The sequence below is a fragment of the Gadus morhua genome, chromosome 8 (genome assembly GCF_902167405.1).
Source record: "Gadus morhua chromosome 8, gadMor3.0, whole genome shotgun sequence".
NCBI classification, from domain to species: Eukaryota; Metazoa; Chordata; class Actinopteri; order Gadiformes; family Gadidae; genus Gadus; species Gadus morhua.
The window spans coordinates 24333694-24352299 of NC_044055.1; the positions used below are offsets into that span (position 1 = coordinate 24333694).

The 18606-nt window shown below is 45.6% G+C and overlaps 1 protein-coding gene across 1 annotated transcript in view; it reads left to right on the forward strand.

The window, feature by feature from the left end:
• The first annotated feature begins 17623 nt into the window (after positions 1-17623).
• LOC115549367 (probable G-protein coupled receptor 158) overlaps positions 17624-18606 on the forward strand; it is a 65103-nt gene continuing 64120 nt past the window's right edge. The window contains exon 1 of the mRNA XM_030364514.1: positions 17624-18606. This exon is cut by the window's right edge and continues 620 nt beyond it. Within this exon, the coding sequence (XP_030220374.1) occupies positions 18352-18606 (255 nt within the window). The 5' untranslated portion in view covers positions 17624-18351.

An 18606-nucleotide genomic window follows, 5' to 3' on the forward strand; every position in this document is an offset into this window, starting at 1 on the left:
CCTTGGCACGGATTACCAAGTATGTAAAAGACTGGGTGAAATTGCGCCTGCTAGCGTAGCTGTTTTGCCATTCACACTTACTGTGATGGATGAGCAGGGGCTACAGAGAGACATGCAGACCGGCATCAAACAGCAGCAGGGAGCGGCAGTCAATGACAGAGAAGGCTCCCTAGTATGGAGCAGGCGCTACAGCCCCATCGAGAGAGAGAGAAAAACTCTGACCAAGAGGGAAATCAGTGCTTACTCCCTGAGGGCCGTTGTCAACAGAGCCACGGCCTAACGGCATGACAAGGCTTTGATTAGCATAGCATCCAATGGAGCCCTGTGAGCACACAGATGCGGAAGACATCTTTACCCTCCTGAGATTAATATGTGACACAGTTTTCATTGGTGAAATATACTCTCTGTCTCCACGGTTCAAACAGAGTGTGGAGATGCGTGTGCTGATTGTGAGATGAGTGTCTTCCACGCATCATGTTTGAATGGCTCGCCTGATAATTGTTTTGATGAGTTGCGAAAACAAGCCCCTAATTTGATGGTAAATACGAATTCAATATGATCTTTCTTTGAGCATTTCCTGCAAGGTTGTGTTGTGTTTGTTGTTTTCCAGGGGAATTTAAGACACATACCCCCTTATAAACTAAAAACTCTACCAAACGCAAAGGTTCTTTAGGCTGGATTTTTATTTATTTTTACAGAAAGTCATGAAGGGGAATGGTTAATCAAATTAACCCCTCTCAAAGCTTTTCATGCCCTATTAATTTGAAAATGTTTTACAAGGACCATCTTTTCTCATTTTGTACGTCATTTAGTGATGCTTATCTTTGCATTCATATTTAATAGGAGAGGCGCAGCAGTTGAAGCAGCTGCAGAGAGCGGTATCTTTTGACGTGAAAATATCTGCATTTTCCTCTTTTTAATTAACTGTTGGATATTCTGGAAGGGGCCCCATTTTAGAAGTATCATCTGTGGTTGAGCAGCGAGCATCTGGTATTTTATACTATATATATATATATATATATATATATATATATTTATATAAATATATATTTTCACAGTTGTAGAGGGTTAGTGCATCTGGCTCTGATTAAATAGGTGGAAATATTGTTGGAAGTAGTCCATGCTGCTCCTGGGGAAATAAGATCGCAAGGGACGGACAAAAAACTTTTGTTGGAACAAAACATGACAGCGTCCAGAGATAGGCTCCTACTACTTATAGCCCATCAATTAGTGTGTGTGTGTGTGTGTGTGTGTGTGTGTGTGTGTGTGTGTGTGTGTGTGTGTGTGTGTGTGTGTGTGTGTGTGTGTGTGCGCGTGCGCGTGCGGTTTTGGTTCATTTACCAAACTTTAATTTGTAACGTCTGGATCACTGAAGGGTTGTAATTAGTTGATAGGGGGAAAGACTCACCAATCCATTAACGTTTTCTAATCAAAGGCAGTCTGAACCCAGCAGAACACTGCAAGAAATACCTCAATGTCATTCCTTTGCATACGTCATTTGAAAAGTAATTTGAAAGTACTTAACATACATGTGTTTCGCACACCAGGCAATATTCTGCTTTATAACTTTCTATGTAATAGTTTTCTCTTAATGTCTCATTTGCTATATTCCGCATTCCAGTTTGTTTGTGAACAGTTAGTCAACATATTAAAATATGGGCCTCAATCTTGGTGAATCTCATCAATCCTATTAGAAGAGGCGTGACATGATGTTGTCAACATTATTCATAACATGTGGCCTCGCCACGCTGGATGACACATTTGCCAACATTTACCCCAGCGTGTGAACATGTAGCCTGTCTTGAAGACATGAGGTGTAGTTTCCTTACTTGTAGCAAGTTCTTCTAGCATGTAGCATAACTTGGGGTCATCCCTATGTTCCCCAGGTCCTATGTTCCCCGGGTGCAAAGGGTTAGGGTCAGGTTTAGGGTTATGGTTAAGGTTAGGGTTAGGGTTTGGGTGAGGGTTAACCCTAAACCTAACCCTTACCATAACCAATCGGAGGAGAGACATTCTAACCAATCACAGGCGAATCAGAGGCGAAAAAGGCGGTACTTGCCCCTACCATCCTCCGCAAAAAATATTTGCTCACAGGGTCCTATGTTTCCCGGTCACATACAAAGCGGAGAACATAGGACCCGGGGAACATAGATACGCTCCCCATAACTTAAAAACATGCAGAGTGCTTTGCTAACACGTAGCGCAGGTTAATACCATGTAGCCTGGCTCTAACAGTCTGATATATTGTATCACAGTCCGTCAGACCTGAACACGCCTTTGATGATGGATAGTGCTTAGATATAGTTGTACACGGCGCTACAACCAGTCCGTACGCTGCCATTAAGCTTTAATACCTGGCCAATAGGGACCAATGAATCACCGGTGTGACGCCTTCCACAAGGGGAACGCCGGAGCCACCAAGACCTCTCCGTACTGGTGATATCCTCTGACAGCTTTCAATAAACCATACGCATATATTATTTAGTATAGCAGGGGTGGGTTGACAGCAATGAATGAGAAATTGTACTAACACACAGACACGCAGAAGCACACACACACACACACTAACACACACACAGACGATACACCAACGAGGCGAGTGATTAGCGATGGTGTTTTGTTGGCATACTAGTCATGGGCTCTCAGAGGGAACAAGGAGTTAGACTAATATCTGTGTCTGTTTAACGAGCGTGCACTTAATGGGGGTCCATGAGAGGGACACAATGAAGGGGGTTTATAGAGTGAGGACCCCCGAGGGAGCCGTCGCCGTAATAGCTGACAATGTGACACATACCGCGCTGCGTGGCTTCAGACACCCTGAGTCCCTCTGAGCGCAGTGCGGCCCTGGGTTTGGCTGTCACTTGTGAGCATTTGTCGCTGAAGGTACCTTTTAGTCGACTCAATGAGGACTTCACTGAGGGCACTGCAATTGATTTTTGCTTGTTTCCTTTCCTTGTTTTTGTTGTTTACCAAGGGCTTAAAGTGACACTTTTCTTTTGAAAGGAAACAGGAGGGGGGTATATAACTTCCCCTTGAATTGGAATTGATTAGATAGAGACTGTTTATTGGCTGGCTGGTCGCCACGTGGCATAATGAGAACAGCCTCAGGTGCCGTCAATATTTAACTACAGAACCTTGTGTCTACGCAAGCCGGGAGTGTTAGCGATAGAGCAATTCAGGTGGCTTTTCAGCCATTTCCTCTAAATGCAGTCCACCAAGAGAGCTGTTAAAAGCCCATTTAATTTGCATAAAATACATGTTAATTTAGAGAATTAAAAGCACCCGTATTTGTTCTGCCCTTCGTTACAAGTGGCAACGTATGGATCGGAATAAACTCTAAAACACCAAACGATGTGACACAGGGTGTCTGCTGCACGCTCGCATACCAGATGAGCATCCAACACAAGCTGGCAGTAAGGGCCTCACAACGCTCAGGGTTCCCCCTAATGGAACGGGATAATGGCGTTATCGGTCAAAACCCTTTGGCTTGCTTTCTAAACAGTGCCCTGCCTCTCCTGTTACCTTTATTCCACCAGAGAGAAAGAGGCAGGCATTCATCTGTGAGGAGGCAGGCGAGGAGAGAAGGCGACCCACTGTGCCGAGCTGCATCTCCTCAATGTATTCTAAGAAGATTACCTCACAGCGCACTGCAACACTTCGTCAAAAAGGTTTACGGCGGCGGGGAGCTGGTGAATTTGCATTTAAACCTTGTTGAAATAAGAAGAGGAGTGGGACTCTACTGTAAAACCACCGAGCAGGATTTTTGTGTTCATATTTTCTATATTATTATTATGGCACAGTGCTAATGACACCTGGAGATCAAGGGGATGAACAAAAGATTCAAAGATGATTATTTAGAATATTTTTTAAAGCTCTCCAGATCACCGATTTAGTGCGGGAATAAACAACAGCTCGGCTGAGGTTTTGCACGGCGGGATCCACCCGCCATCGGCTTAAAAGCAATTCAACTTTGCTGCCTTTGTTCTTTTATTTATTTATTTATATATTATTCCAGGCTGATCCCTCCGCTCTGCTCATTATCCTGCTGCCCGTGGAAATCCGAGGAGCAACTTTAGCACTAAGTATTTCTGGAGTTTAGTGCAGAGCGTAATGGCCAACACTACTAGCCCGGGTAACAGCGAGGATCCTCGAGGTGCAGACTCTCGGATGAGCTCGTCGAGTGCTAATCATGGAGGCTACTCAAGGCCAAGCAGGGATGACAGCGTTGGCGGACAACAGCTCCCGGTTCCTTCTTCTAAAGGACAAACCACGGCAAAGTGAGGCATGTGACCTCTGACATCCTCAAGTTGATGTTTTCTGCTCATTAAAAATGAAAACGAAAAAAGACAATGGGTGGAAAGATAGTAGCTGATAGTTGCTTAACAAAATGTGTCACTTCTAATTTATTGAGAATCGCTGCCGTGTTGAAATGTGTTCCACACATCTTCAATCAACGAGCGACAAGACGGGAACAAATTAAGGTTATCATCACATAAGAGGCCAATTAAAATGGTAATAAGATTTTCCTAGAGTCCCAGAGTTGCAAATTAATGACATATTTGAAATATTGATCGGTCTCTTTGCCCCCTTTCTCTGTTTTGTGACGAAAATTTGTGACCAGCGGTCTCTCTTTCCATATTTAAAAGTTTAATTAAGCAGTAACAGAATTTGCATCCTTATATCCTGTGATGTGCGTGTGAAGGCCCCTGCTATTTAACCCCCGTTCAAACCATGACCAGCTGCTTTTCACATCCCCTGCAAAAAAAAAAAGGGTATTCCTGCAGAGCTGGCACTATATATAACCAGAAATATAGCTAGAACAAGAAATTCCACAACTGGATTCATTTTGAAGGTATATAAAAAGACAGTGCATTAAAAACTGATTGTATTGGATCAGAGGTAGCCCCAATGCCTCAGTGAGAACCTCAATTTAAGCTCCAATATACCGAGGAGCTGTGCTCCAGCTCGGCCTCATGTTCCCGTCCTCCTGTCGCCCAACACCAGCCCACAGACTCACTGGAATTAGTTGGCTGGATATATATATTAATATCACTAAGTTATAATATTCCTAAACAAATAATTAGTCCTCCTAATTTGCTTTCCAGCATGCGGTGACACCTCATCCCCAGGCAAAAGCCGCTCGGAACGTTTTAGCTTTTTTTCCATGATGCTTTGCTCTCCCCCGGACGGCACATTAATCAAACACCGGCAAACTGCCTCTAAACTGCCGTCTAGAGACTGTTTTACGATCACCACAGAATTAGTTTTTTTTCGTCTTCTATTTCTTTTCCATTTTTTTTATGAAGTATCTTGGAATCAGCTCTTTGGCTATGTTGGCAGCGTTGCATTGGGGGAACTGCCATGGCTGGTGAAACAGTAATCTCACAGCCTACTCAACTCAATGGCGCAGCAATTTATTGACGGGAAAGAAGAGAAATGACTTGGAACTGCTTGTGACGACCATCTCTTCCTCATCTGAGTGCAGCCTTCATCCTCTGTTTGTTTGTGGCATGATTCAATCATCTGCAGTCTTAACGGGGAAAATGTAAGGCTTCGATTGAATTGCATTGGTTGATTTTCTGAAAATATAGAAGAAAAAAAAGTACAATTAGACAGCTTAAAGTGGGTACAGAGAGAGAGAGAGAGAGAGAGAGAGAGAGAGAGAGAGAGAGAGAGAGAGAGAGAGAGAGAGAGAGAGAGAGAGGATATGTAGAAGAGGAACATAGATGGGAATTGAACATAGATGGGTCACTACTAGAATGCTTGGCTTGTCTCCATGCATAGCCCAATAAAAAAAAACAATTGTTACTTTGTTTTTCCCCATTGGTGACAGTACTGAACTCCATCAGACCATGCAGGGAACAGCCCCCCCCCCCCCCCCCCCCCAATCAATGATATCCAACCATGCAGAGGTCGGAGTTCACTTGGAAGGAAAACCTTTGCAACCATCTTTTGGTTGCAAAAACGGTTCCCCCCGGTGAGTAAGGCTTGGTGGCTGAACACATCCCGGTGCAGTGGAGTGTCTTTGGAGCCGTCTCCACCTACCCTGAGCTGTCTCTCTGATGAGAAGCCAGTGTAATGAAGATGAGTCTGTCCATCCACCAGTCTAACTGGGTCACAGCACCAGCGGCCGCTCCAACAGTGACGCCTGCTTCAGTCCTGTCGGCGTGGGGGGAGTCAGCTGCAGGCAGAGTGCCTTGCCTCAGCTAAATCCTGTCGTCTTCACACTGCATACACCTCGTCATAATAAATGAACAGGCACGTGCATTCACGTTCAAAACACACAGACTCACACAGTGAGATGCACATGGACCCACACAACGACACACTGGAACACACACACACACACCACAACATACCCGAGAACCAGTTGGGTTCTTCACAACATTGAAAAATAAGAATCATCTGGAGGGTTTCTCTGATGGTGTCCCCATAATCTGAACTGAAATAGAGTCATGATAAACTAGGACTCCTATTGAAAAACAGCTCAATCCAATAGCCTCTTCCACCTTGCTTAATGGTGACAGAGCTTCTGTCCTCACATTCCCCTCTCGTTTCCGCTGGGTGTGACAATGTTTTAACTGTACTTTTCTTGATTCCTGTCCAAAATAATTTCTCCTGGTAACAATGAAGCCATGGAAAGTGGTTTCTTTGAGACCGTGACAGCCTGTAGGTCATCGTGTGTCCGTCACGGTGCGAACACACGAGACACAGCGCGCGTCTCTCAGGTGATGGTGCTGGTGATGAGGATGATGATGATGAAAGGCCAGTTGGAGTCCCGTTGAAGATGAAAGAGAGGAGCGCGTCGCCTCCCCTCTGCAGGTTCATTATTCTCAATCCACGACCACTTTCTGTCTCCCTCCATCCCATTACTTTTATCCCACGTGGCCACTTCAAGGCCCTGCTGTTTGCTATCTCCTGTGTGACGCGGGCTGAGGCTTCTTCATGTGGAGGAGATGTTAATAGGATCACAGTGTTGCTCTGAGACTTTGATACAGAAATTGAGACGGATCTGCTTGTTTTTTTCTGCGCGTACAACATTCCCTCTTCTGCTAATTACGTTTCTTGTCACAACCTGCGTGGCCGATAGCGCGGTGGTTCCACACGGGATCCTTCGAGACGTAATTGTATTTATTTTATTTATGCATTTCCGAACGTGATGATAAAGGTCAAATCGTTGTTGATGGATCGGTTGATTGAAATGTTTCTTTGGAATAAATAATTTGAATTGCCACGTCAAAGACAGTTTCATGTACCGACAATCATGTCTGAATCAGGGAGATAAAATGCAATTTAAAAAAAAGGTGACCTACCGCTCTGACCTACACACATGCCTCCATTCAGACATTACGCCCCCGCTCAGGCCTAACCCACCATGACAGACCTAACCCCACTGCTCAGACCTACATACATAGAGCCCCCCATCCCTTCGAAACCTACACATGGACCCCCCACTTCCCACTCCTACAAATGGACCCCCAACTCCTACACATGGACCTCCCCTCCCTACCGACCTCATGCCTAGACACTCCCCCCTCTTACACATGGTCTGTGGAAATGCGTCTTCAGGAAGGAGATGGAAGAGAGGAATGGAGAGGAGAGGAGAGAAATGGAGGGGAGAGGGAGGGAGGTGAGGAGAATTGAGGGGAGAGGAAAGGAAGGGAGGGGAGAGAGTATCGAAGAGGAGAGGTAGAGGAGGGAAGAACTGAAGGGTAAGGGAGGGATGGGAGAAGAGGGGGGGGAGTATGAGGGGAGAGGAAGGGAGAGTGTGGGAGAGGAACAGAGGGGTGAGGACAGGAGAGGGCAGAGGACGGGAGATGAGGGGAGAAGAGGGAAGGGGACAGTGAGAGGGGAGGAGAGAGAAGTGAACGGAAGAAAGGAAGGGTTAGGAAAGCAGATGGAGAAAAGACGAGCAAAAAGAAAGAGAGGGAACAGGCAGATAACAGAGAGGGGGTCCGTGGGAACACACTGATAGCTGCAGGCTCCATTTCACAGATCACTTAATAGCAGGGACGTCGTGGCACCAACAACAGGTCTGCGAGAGAAGACTCTGTCCCCATAAACAGGTCTATCCGCCTACAGACTCTGTCCCCATAAACAGGTCTATCCCACTGCAGACTCTGTCCCCATAAACAGGTCTATCCCACTGTAGACTCTTTCCCCATAAACAGGTCTATCCCACTGCAGACTCTGTCCCCATAAACAGGTCTATCCCACTGTAGACTCTGTCCCCATAAACAGGTCTATCCCACTGTAGACTCTGTCCCCATAAACAGGTCTATCCCGCTACAGACTCTGTCCCCATAAACAGGTCTATCCCGCTACAGACTCTGTCCCCATAAACAGGTCTATCCCACTGCAGACTCTGTCCCCATAAACAGGTCTATCCCGCTACAGACTCTGTCCCCATAAACAGGTCTATCCCACTACAGACTCTGTTCCCATAAAAAAAATGGAAGATCATGGTGACTTTGGCGTGAAGGCTTTTTCTGTTAATGTCCCTTCTGACCTATGTGAGATGTGGTGCTTGGGCAAAAGATAAAGCTGTAATGTGCGATCATTTGTCTTGGGAATAATTTCAAAAGAATCATCATGAATGTTGCACTGGCCTAGAAAGCAGATGGGAAATGTACTGCATATAATCATAGAAGGAAACTGTCTTTGAATTCATTAAAACCAAATAAGATTTGCTGAGGATGCAAGGTCTCAAAGACCAGCTTAGATTCTGTAAATTAGATATGTTTCGTCTAATTACCCCTGCTGTGTTTTCCTGTGTCTTTATGCAAGCCTAATTTAATGTGAGGTCATTCAGTAGATGCTTAGCCAAGCTGACGTAGAGTTTATTCTGCTACAGTTGTACAAGAAGTATGTCGGGGGTTAGCCATCTTGCTCAATGATGCCAAAGGAATGACTTTGGACTTTGGGGATTAAACCCAGAACCAGTGGGGTGTTACAGTTAAATGTTTCAAAGTTATACTCAATGTTTTCCAGGTTAACTCTTTAAGGTCTACCTTAACCTTTGACCTATAATGTTCCTCTTTTATACGGATGTACGGCTTTTTATTCAGATACCCGGCTACTGAGGTACCTCAGTGGGTCACCATGCATACACAATACCATTACTTATAGACTACATAATCATCTTTATTCGATTTTAAGAATAGGGTCAGAAATAAGACGTTCATCAAAGTTGTGTGAATACATTCAGGAAACTCCTGCGCCCGTTATTAAATGAGGATTATCATTCAGGATTATGCTGGATTTATTATCTCTCATTACTCACTTGTCACCACTTGTCAGAGCGCAGGTCCATGCGATGCAAGGGATTAGTATTTCACCCTACAACGTCCTACCAGGAAGCGTCCTTCTCCGTCCTCGGGCAGTTTGTCCCTGTCAGGCTCCGGTACCCCAGGTTGAACCCCCACAATAACATGCATTTACATCAAGGATTTCAGCAGGGGGGGGGATAACGAAACACCAGAGGCTTTCAGAACACACACACCCACCCATGCACACGCACGCACACACATACGCACGCACACACAGGCAAACACACGCACACACCCAGACGCCAGAGAAAGAAAAAAAAATACACATTTCACAAGTGACATTTTAAGCGGCCTCGCAATTAAGTAGCTTGTGTTTGGGCCTAGCTCGCTAAAGTACAGCTCTCCCGTATGCTAATTCAGCAACTAAAGGCAAAGTGAATTACTTCAGGGGGGGAGGAACTATGGGTGAGTTTTATTACTGCTATGGCAGATGGTTAATGACCCTCAACAATGATAAAGGATTTTATAATAACCAAACTATGGTGGTACTGGAAGGAAGGAAAGAAGCAGAGTGGGTGGAGGAGGTGGCGCGCAGCCTGGGACAGTCTGAGGTGCTCCACTGAGCTCCAAAACATATTTCCTAAATGTCAAAATCAGGCTCAGTAACTCAGGAGGTAAAGTTATGTTTTCCCACCGACCTTGAGGTGTTATGATCTAAGTGTCGCGTGTGTGTGTGTGTGCGTGTGCTTGTGTGTGTGTGTGTGTGTGTGTGTGTGTGTGTGTGTGTGTGTGTGTGTGTGTGTGTGTGTGTGTGTGTGTGTGTGTGTGTGTGAGTGAGTGAGTGAGTGAGTGAGTGAGTGAGTGAGTGAGTGTGTAGATTGTTCACACAACATACACATGCCCGCACACAAACGTACACATGCACACATGCACGTCAGGGCTTTTGAGTTCCGGTAGATGGAGTATTAATTTAAAATCAACCAAGTAAATGAGCCTGAATATATACAAAGATTCAAGGTTTAGAATCTCAAGGCTGTACAGATTAATTACTTGATCCAGAAATGTGTGTTTGCAATTATAAGATTTGTTCGAGCTAGGCACATCTATAATCTTAGAATCATTCAGAGGATTTTGTTTAATTAATATCTAACGCGTTGGTAGATTTACATATTCAGTGCTGTTGTGGTTTCATCTTTGGAGTCATCATCATATAAGCATGTAAGCATTATTCCAAACATTATAAAATAGCATCTTCGTCAAATCTGATTAGGTCCAGATTTGAAAATGTTACATTTCACATAAGCAGGTTTGCTTTCTACAGTTCTGAAATAGGACATTATTATTTGTATAATTACATTTTTAGTCTGTGGACCAGGATTAATATTTTGCCTTGACGCTCCACAGTCTTCGTTCAATGAACGTATCATATTATAAACGCTTTGAATCAAGGTTCAGTACAGCACACATACCTCACACCTATTCCCATCAATCAAGCTGGGATTGCAAAGCTTCCGTCCAGCATTCATAACAATTTATCAGTTTCCAGCTTGGCTGTTATTGAAAGCCTGTTAATATTGAAGATAGAGAGTGGTGCTTTGGTTATACGACTCTCGTTTAACTTGGAGAAAAGCCCTTCACTTATTTTACAATCTTTCCCATACCCCAAACTGCCAACATAGGACACATAATGAGGACCACACACCTAACCAATCTGCCTTCTACAATATCAAAGCTTTTTTATGTAGGCGTAACTTATAAATCGAACGCAAAAAAATTTAAATGTTACATTCAGGACTTTCTTTTCTCACCAATAAACAATAAAATGAATTTATACCTGAATAAGTAATTTGTTTGGGGATCAGTCTTTATTGTACTTTAATTTAATCTCTGCCTCCTCCTCTCTCACAGTGTATCAGCACCACAGCGCCGGTAATGGGCGGGCCGTGACGATGACTTCAGATTTATAGCAATCAAACAAAGGAGCGCCCGGGCTCAGGGGGAGGGTTGAACCATTTCACAGACCAGGGCACCGACATTACCATGGCCTTAACGGCGGTCTCTATCCCCCCCCTCACCCCCAGCCCCTCCCTGGTTGTGCTAGAGCAGAGATTGAAAGACCACGGCTGACCGGTGGGCTCAGGGCAGTCATCCCTCCCCATTAGACGGTAATCACGCTCACTGATGCCAGGAGACAGAATAAGTCTGGGAGGAGGAGAAGACAAGCACTTAGCGTGGAACATTTACTCTGCATCTTCTGTAAGAGGTTGGTGAATTATGTAGGGGGGGGGGAGTCAAAATAGTGTGCAGCGCAGGTCACACCAAGTGTTGATGATAGACACGCTTTCTGGGAGGGAGGGAACATAAGGAGACCATGGCAGAGAGAATCAGAATAACTTTTATTACATCTTGTTGTACAAGTGCACAAGAGTAAAATTATTATGCTTGGATCCTCAACAGCCTCACAGTAGCAACAATACAAGATAAAGTAAATAAGATAGTACACATCAAAATATGCAAAAATTAGAAGGGGACAAGGGGTAGTAGTACCTGCCACGGTTGAGTCTAGTGCAAAAATGTTGTGCAAATTACAGAAATATCTATTTAAATAGTGTGTTTTTTTAGTTGTTGTAGTGTGCGTGGGGTAGGCTTAGGGTAGTGGATTCCTGTAGGAGCCTGACTGCTTGGGGGCGCAAACTGTTGGTCAGCCTCTGGGTTTTGGCTTTGGCTTTAGGTACCGTTTCCCTGACGGCAGCAGCTCAAACAGTTTCAGGTTGGGGTGGCTTGGGCCCCTGATGATTCTGAGGGCCTTCTTGACACACCGGGACTTGAAGGTGTCCTGGATGGAGGGAAGCTTGAGTTACAGTTACAGTTAGAGCTAGAGTTGATCTGTGTCGGAGATGCTTTGTAATTACTGCTCATTTACTGGTCATTTGGGAGAAACTTTAATCCGAAGGACCTTACAATGAATTCAGATTCATTTTATCAGAGGAGCTGTAGGTAAGATTTAAGAGCTGTAATTTGAGTGTTATCTGTTAGAAACATTAAACCCATCTGTCAGCCAGTCGTGTGTGAAATGTGCTCTGAGCATCTCTGGTGTGGTCGACTGCGCCTGCCTCTGTGAGCCAATCTGGATATTAGCAATCCCAGTTCATTTATGACTCATCAGGGCATCTCTTCCCTGATTGGTTCGGGAAGGCCGTCTTTACTGTCAATCACATTCAAACACATTGTGTTCTCGATGGCTGGGACCGTAGGGAGGGAGCAGAGAGGGAGACAGCGTTATTTGGATTGTTGATTAAAGCGATCTGGACCTTCTCTGCTCTTTTCCATTCTCCTAGTCCTATGACAGCAGCTTCAAGGAACAGGCATGGGGGTTAAGATAAGATAACAGACAGATCCCCAGGCCATAAGACAGAAGGTAAGTATATCTAAAGAATGCAATACAATGAAGTACATATATTAAAATGTATTAGACAAATCATAACACATAATGTAAGTTCAAAAATTGCATTATTTAAAGTGTATGTGTTGGGGTATTAAGGTGTCACCCCCTTGTATTCGGGGTCACAACTAGAACCCAGGCATAGCTGGGGATCGCAGGGGCTGACTGTGCTCCCCATCTGCCACATCAGAGAGGAGATGGGTGGGTCGTCTAGGGTGGTCTGGTAGGGATTCTTGCCCAAGCAATAGGCCAGTAGGTAGACTGTGGACATTGGGGTTCATTCAAACCCACAACCTTCCAGCAGGGAGTGGAACACCCTAGCCAGTAGAGTAGACATGGGGTTCCCAACCTTTTTTCTTCCAAGGACTAGCTTATTCCTAAAAAGATCTTTCATTTTTAGGCATAATTTTTTCATGGTTTTTCAAGATGCTATATTCACAACAATTAAAGCAACAGCAATGGAATGCTTGCGTCTCAGGCTCCCTTCAACAATGCAATCATATAAAATAACACAATTTACAAGAAAAACACAAGAAAAGTCACGTTTCCCTTTTCATCACTAAAAATAAGTGCATGGAGGTGATGCGTTGGTGTGTTATTATTATTTTTTTCCTTTTCTGGAAATATTTCCAAGCCCAATTCTAACGGGTCCATGGACACGTTCCGGTCCGGGGACCGGGCAAATCGCTGGACGAAACTATCCGTGTGTTTCAGGGTCAAACATGGGGTGCATATCCATGTGTTTTTCAGCGGAGCACACTGCAGCGTGCAGATACACTCTGAAAGGGTGTCCCTGTGGTCACCAGTCAACCTGATGTGATCCTGGCTGAATCGACCAAGGTGCTCAACACATTCTGTGTGTTAGCATAGAATCCCTACAGGACATGGAAATGGATTAGGAGGAAATACACACAGAATCCACTTGTTTTATATTCCTCTCATGAAGGCAAGCATATTTCTAGGAGGTGTGTGTGTGTGTGTGTGTGTGTGTGTGTGTGTGTGTGTGTGTGTGTGTGTGTGTGTGTGTGTGTGTGTGTGTGCGTGCGTGCGTGCGTGCGTGCGTGCGTGCGTGCGTGCGTGCGTGCGTGCGTGCGTGCGTGCGTGTGTGTGTGCGCATGTGAATTAACATAACTTTTAAGGGAGCTTATTCCATGCGGTGTGATACGGACCGTGTCTGCTTGATTTAATTCAATCTCCGAGGGATAAATGCAAAGTAAATGTACAATTATTAGCATATATGTGATGGCCTATAACCCTTCAATTCCTAGCCCTGGACAAACATCTATAATTCTCCCAGAATTCATTATTATAGATATTACTGCAATAACTAATAGGCCTATGCATACTGTTCTCGTCAGACAGAACGTGAATATTCAAATTCCTTTGGATACCGTATTTTTCCTTTGCCCATCTTGTCTTCTGTGACCGGATATGAATTGAACGGATCAAAGGGGAAAGGTCGCGATCTAGCTTTTTCTTTTACTATAAAGGTGGCGCTGTGGTTTGATAAAATAAACGGCTCCTGTTCTACAGTGTTGCTCTGCTGCCATCTGCTGTACAACCAATGAAGCACAAATATAATATATAAATAGACAGACACACCGCCAAGATAGCGAGGCAGTCAGACAAAACAAGACCAAGACGAGACAAGTAGTTGAGACGGAAGGAACTTGTGATTGCATCTCCTCAGGAAAACAATAGAGCCCAGGAGGGCCCCGCCCCCTCGGGGCTGGAGCGACTGCATGATTATGAAAATGACAGGATCATGTGAAGTCTGTAATATGCTTTACAGTCGGGGAATAGAGCACCTTTTACAATATCCCATCTCCTAAAAATGTAAGCATTTGTACATGCTTGAAATCCTTTATTTTATATTAACTTCCACGGATAGTACCATAGTAAGTAGCCTAGGTGTACAATACTGTAGGGAGAACTTCCCATATCCAGTGTGACATTGCTAGTGTCTCAGCTGGATGGAGGAGTTGTATAGCGGGGGCATACCTCTCACCTCACATAGGCCAGCTCCTTTCAGAGGCCCTTCTATAGTGTCTGTGTTCACTGAGGTCTCCCGATGGATGGGGCCTCCAACATTTCACAATGTAGGCTTGACAAATATGAAAATACCTGACCATGTCTGAACATCGCAAAAGATTAAAGGAAAGCTTCTGGATATCTCAACCTGGACCCTATTTAATGATCGTGTCAGGTTGAAAGGACTAATGCAGACAACATTTTGTGAAGTTGGTGTCATGGTCTGTCTGTTTCCTTGTCTTGTTTTGGTGTGTTTCCTGTTTTACTTTGGTATCTCAGTCTTGTTTCTCCCCATGTCCGGTCAGGTTTCCCTCCTGTGTGATTACTGCTCCCTCCCCTAATGTGTTTCAGCTGTTACTCGGTGCATGCCCTGTGTGTGTTTGGTATTTAAGCCCTTGTCTTTCAATTGTTCCTTGTCGGATCATTTTAGTTTGTGGTGAGTTGTGTCCTGTGTGTTCCCGGTGTTCCCTGTGTTACCTGTGTTACCCGCGTTCCTTGCCTTTTGCGTTAATAAATTATCCTTTCATTGAACTGTCTGCGGGTCCTACCAGCCTGCCTGCCACCCGCTAACCGTGACAGATTGATCCGACCATCATTGGCCCCAGCAGACGCTCTTTTTGTTGGAGGCTGTGTTGGGGCGTACGTGCAGCGCTGTTGCTTCAAGGCCCGGTTTGGAGGGTGCCTTACGGACTATCAGAGTGAGGGTGGTGAGTTTGGAGTGCCATCCGGTTCCACATTTCTCTCCAGCCCCTGAGCTGTCTCCAGTCCCCGAGCCCTGTCCGGTCCCTGGACCCTACTCCTTCCCGAGGGTGCCCCTCTTCCAGACCTTCCAGAAGGGGCCCGCCCTCTACCTTGCCTTCCAGAGGGGTCCCGCCTTCTAAACCTTCCAGAAGGGGCCCGCCCTCTACCTTGCCTTCCAGAGGGGTCCCGCCTTCTAAATCTTCCAGGGGTCCCGCCTTCTAAACTGTCTTAAGAGAGTTGAGGTGTTGCAGGAAGAGAGCGGTGGGAGGTGAGGTAGGGCTGGAGAGAAGAGGGCTCGTTATCTTGGACTGCAGAAAGCGTAGCTTAGTTTTGTCTCAAGATTCGGGGAATGGATTGAGATTTAAATAAGTAAAGGGAAATATGCCACAACAAAAGGGTCTTTGAGTGAAACTCTGAGCGGATAAATTGAAAGCTATAAAGGTCCTTTCCAGAATTATAGAGTATAATCTGTCTGTGGCATAAACAAGCACATTGTTACACAGTGCATTGAGAGGGGCTCATTGTCCCAGAGGATCACATCGCAACCTGTGTTTTGCAGGTTACTGATGTGGCCAAATCTTTTATTAAAAAGGCTTTCTTTAATCTAAGTATCGCAACATAATAAAATATTGAAATATACATTTTCAAATCCCCTTTCATTTAACTAGCATGTTGAACACAAATAATTGGTTGGTTGGTTACAGACCCTCCCTGTAAAAATAAACCAATGCTTCCCATTGTCATTGCTGCGGCTTCTCCCCGTATAGCGATCACATTATAGAATCCTAGGAAGAAACATCCTAGTTGTTTTAGTATTTTAGAATCTTTACAGACAAAAAGTATAAATCATGAATCTATAGAAAGATTCTCAACCTGAAACTTTCCGGAATTTGAACATTGTCTAGTATTGTAGGATAGGCCTTGTTGTCTGATAAGTATTCTCTCTGTTTTTCGGAGGGCCATGTCTTCAATGTAAATTTACCATAAAGGCTTTTGTTTGAGTGCAGGACTGTGCTCCTTGAACCGGGTGCTATCTATTGTCGACTACCGGGAAAATAAAATGTGGCCATCACCGTATTGCATCACCAGTCTAAGAGATGATAACAGAGTGTATCCATATAGAGAAAGTGGTCTGGTCCGTTCCCGAACACAAGAGAGAGCTTCAGTTCACTGAAATGATAATATGAACTCTGTCACGCAAACTTTCCTCGCTTACGAGAGTAACGAGACCTACATGCATAAAAAAAATACTCAGAGCCGATTAAACCTGATTTGAAAGGCCATATAGAGTATAAAATAATCAAGTGATCCATAAGAGGGCAGTCAAGACCAGGGTGTTCCTATCCTCAAGCAGAAGAAGCTGAAATGATGAAAAGTAAGAATAAAATGTGTCCTATATAGATGATAAGGTTCTTAGATGGACATTATCTAGAGATGTATTTGCCTGTGTGTGTGTGTGTGTGTGTGTGTGTGTGTGTGTGTGTGTGTGTGTGTGTGTGTGTGTGTGTGTGTGTGTGTGTGTGTGTGCGTGTGTGCGTGTGTGTTTGAGAGAAAGCGATGTATTAAGGAAGTAAGGAAGACACAATCGTGTCTGTATGCAAAAGTATAGCTAATGCCATCTGTGTGGTTTTCAGTTTTCACATTTTCAAATTGCCCCGCTAGTTTGCTGTCATGTGACCCACAATTTCATATCTGTCAGCCGTGTCTATGGGATAGGAGGGTGAGGGAAGGGTCTTCATTGGGTCTGCTCTGTTCACACGATACACATAAGGAAGGAATGTTCAGGGAATCATTTCAAGTTCTAACTTTCTCCGTTCAGCAGATGAATCAGCCATAAATACATCGTAACAGCGGCATGGCTCATTGTACAGCAAACTGATGGTTTAAGTAACTATATAACCCCTCCCCATAATCTGCTGGTGGTTAGTGAGGTCCCCCCTTAACTGTTAAGCGTCTTGATTGTCTAGAAAAGCGCTATGCATCCGTTCTAGTGTTTCGGAGGTCTGCCACGCGCGGCAGTCGCCGCCACGTTTGCCACGTTGTCATGGCAACAACCTGCCGTTCAACCTGTTCGACGGGTCACAATTAGCGACACCTGCTTTCCCCGCCTGGAAATATGTGAAAACGCGCGCGTCGGCCGACACGTGCGCACATGCGCACCGTACCTTTCTCTTCCTCCACGCTCTCTAGTCTCTGCCCTCTTCCCGCGCTTCGCTATTCCTAGACCAGCTCTCGTGCCTCGTCTGACGCCAGCTTCACGCGCAGCAGAACGCCCTCCGCTCGCTCTCCCGCTCGAGCCATCAACACGCGCTCTCATTCAGCACCGGACAGCTCCTCCCGCCGTTACCGCGCTCCACCTACAAGGCCGTCGCATGAAGCAGATTGGTAGCGGGAAAACCCCCGTCCTCGTGGGCGACCCTTCAGGCGGCCTATAGGGCGGCGCGGGAAGGAACCTCGCGCTCAATGCGATGGAGCGTCTCGCGCTCACATGGATCCTTCATACGACAACTGCGCGCTCACAGTGACACGAGATGGAAGGTAACTAGATGTCTGGAGCAACGTCGGTTGTTTTTGGACCTTAGTTACCGCTCGTTGGGAGGTTCCGGTAGAAACACGGCGGATGAAAGACGGGGGAAGGATTCTGGATCTTCAGTTCTGACAAAGATCAGAAGAACGCAGGATGGAGATGAGAGCTTTTCTTCTGGATGTCAGCCTTTACACTACATGACGGATGTCATCACATAGCCGGTGTGAGTCTGCAACGTGTTGCACGTGTTGAGGTGAGGAGTCCCGTGGTGGTGATGCTGCTCCATCGGCCCCGGTAGAGCCTCGGTTCCTCTGTTTCCTCCGTCAACACCAACAGGAACCATGGCTTATCTAGCCGTCGGTCTGCTGCTGCAAACCGGACTGGTTCTGGCCACGAACTACGGCTACGTGGAGTGGTCGGACAGTGAAAAAGACGCGGAGCTCCGCACCAAGAAGCCCACAGTCCTAAGCTCTCCGAACAGCAGGGAGCCGCTCCACGCGCCCACCCTGCTCCCCCCCGCGGAGACCACCCAGCGCACCCTGGTGGCCCACAAGATCGAGGAGGACCTGCCGCGCGTGGTGACCGCCTTCCTGCAC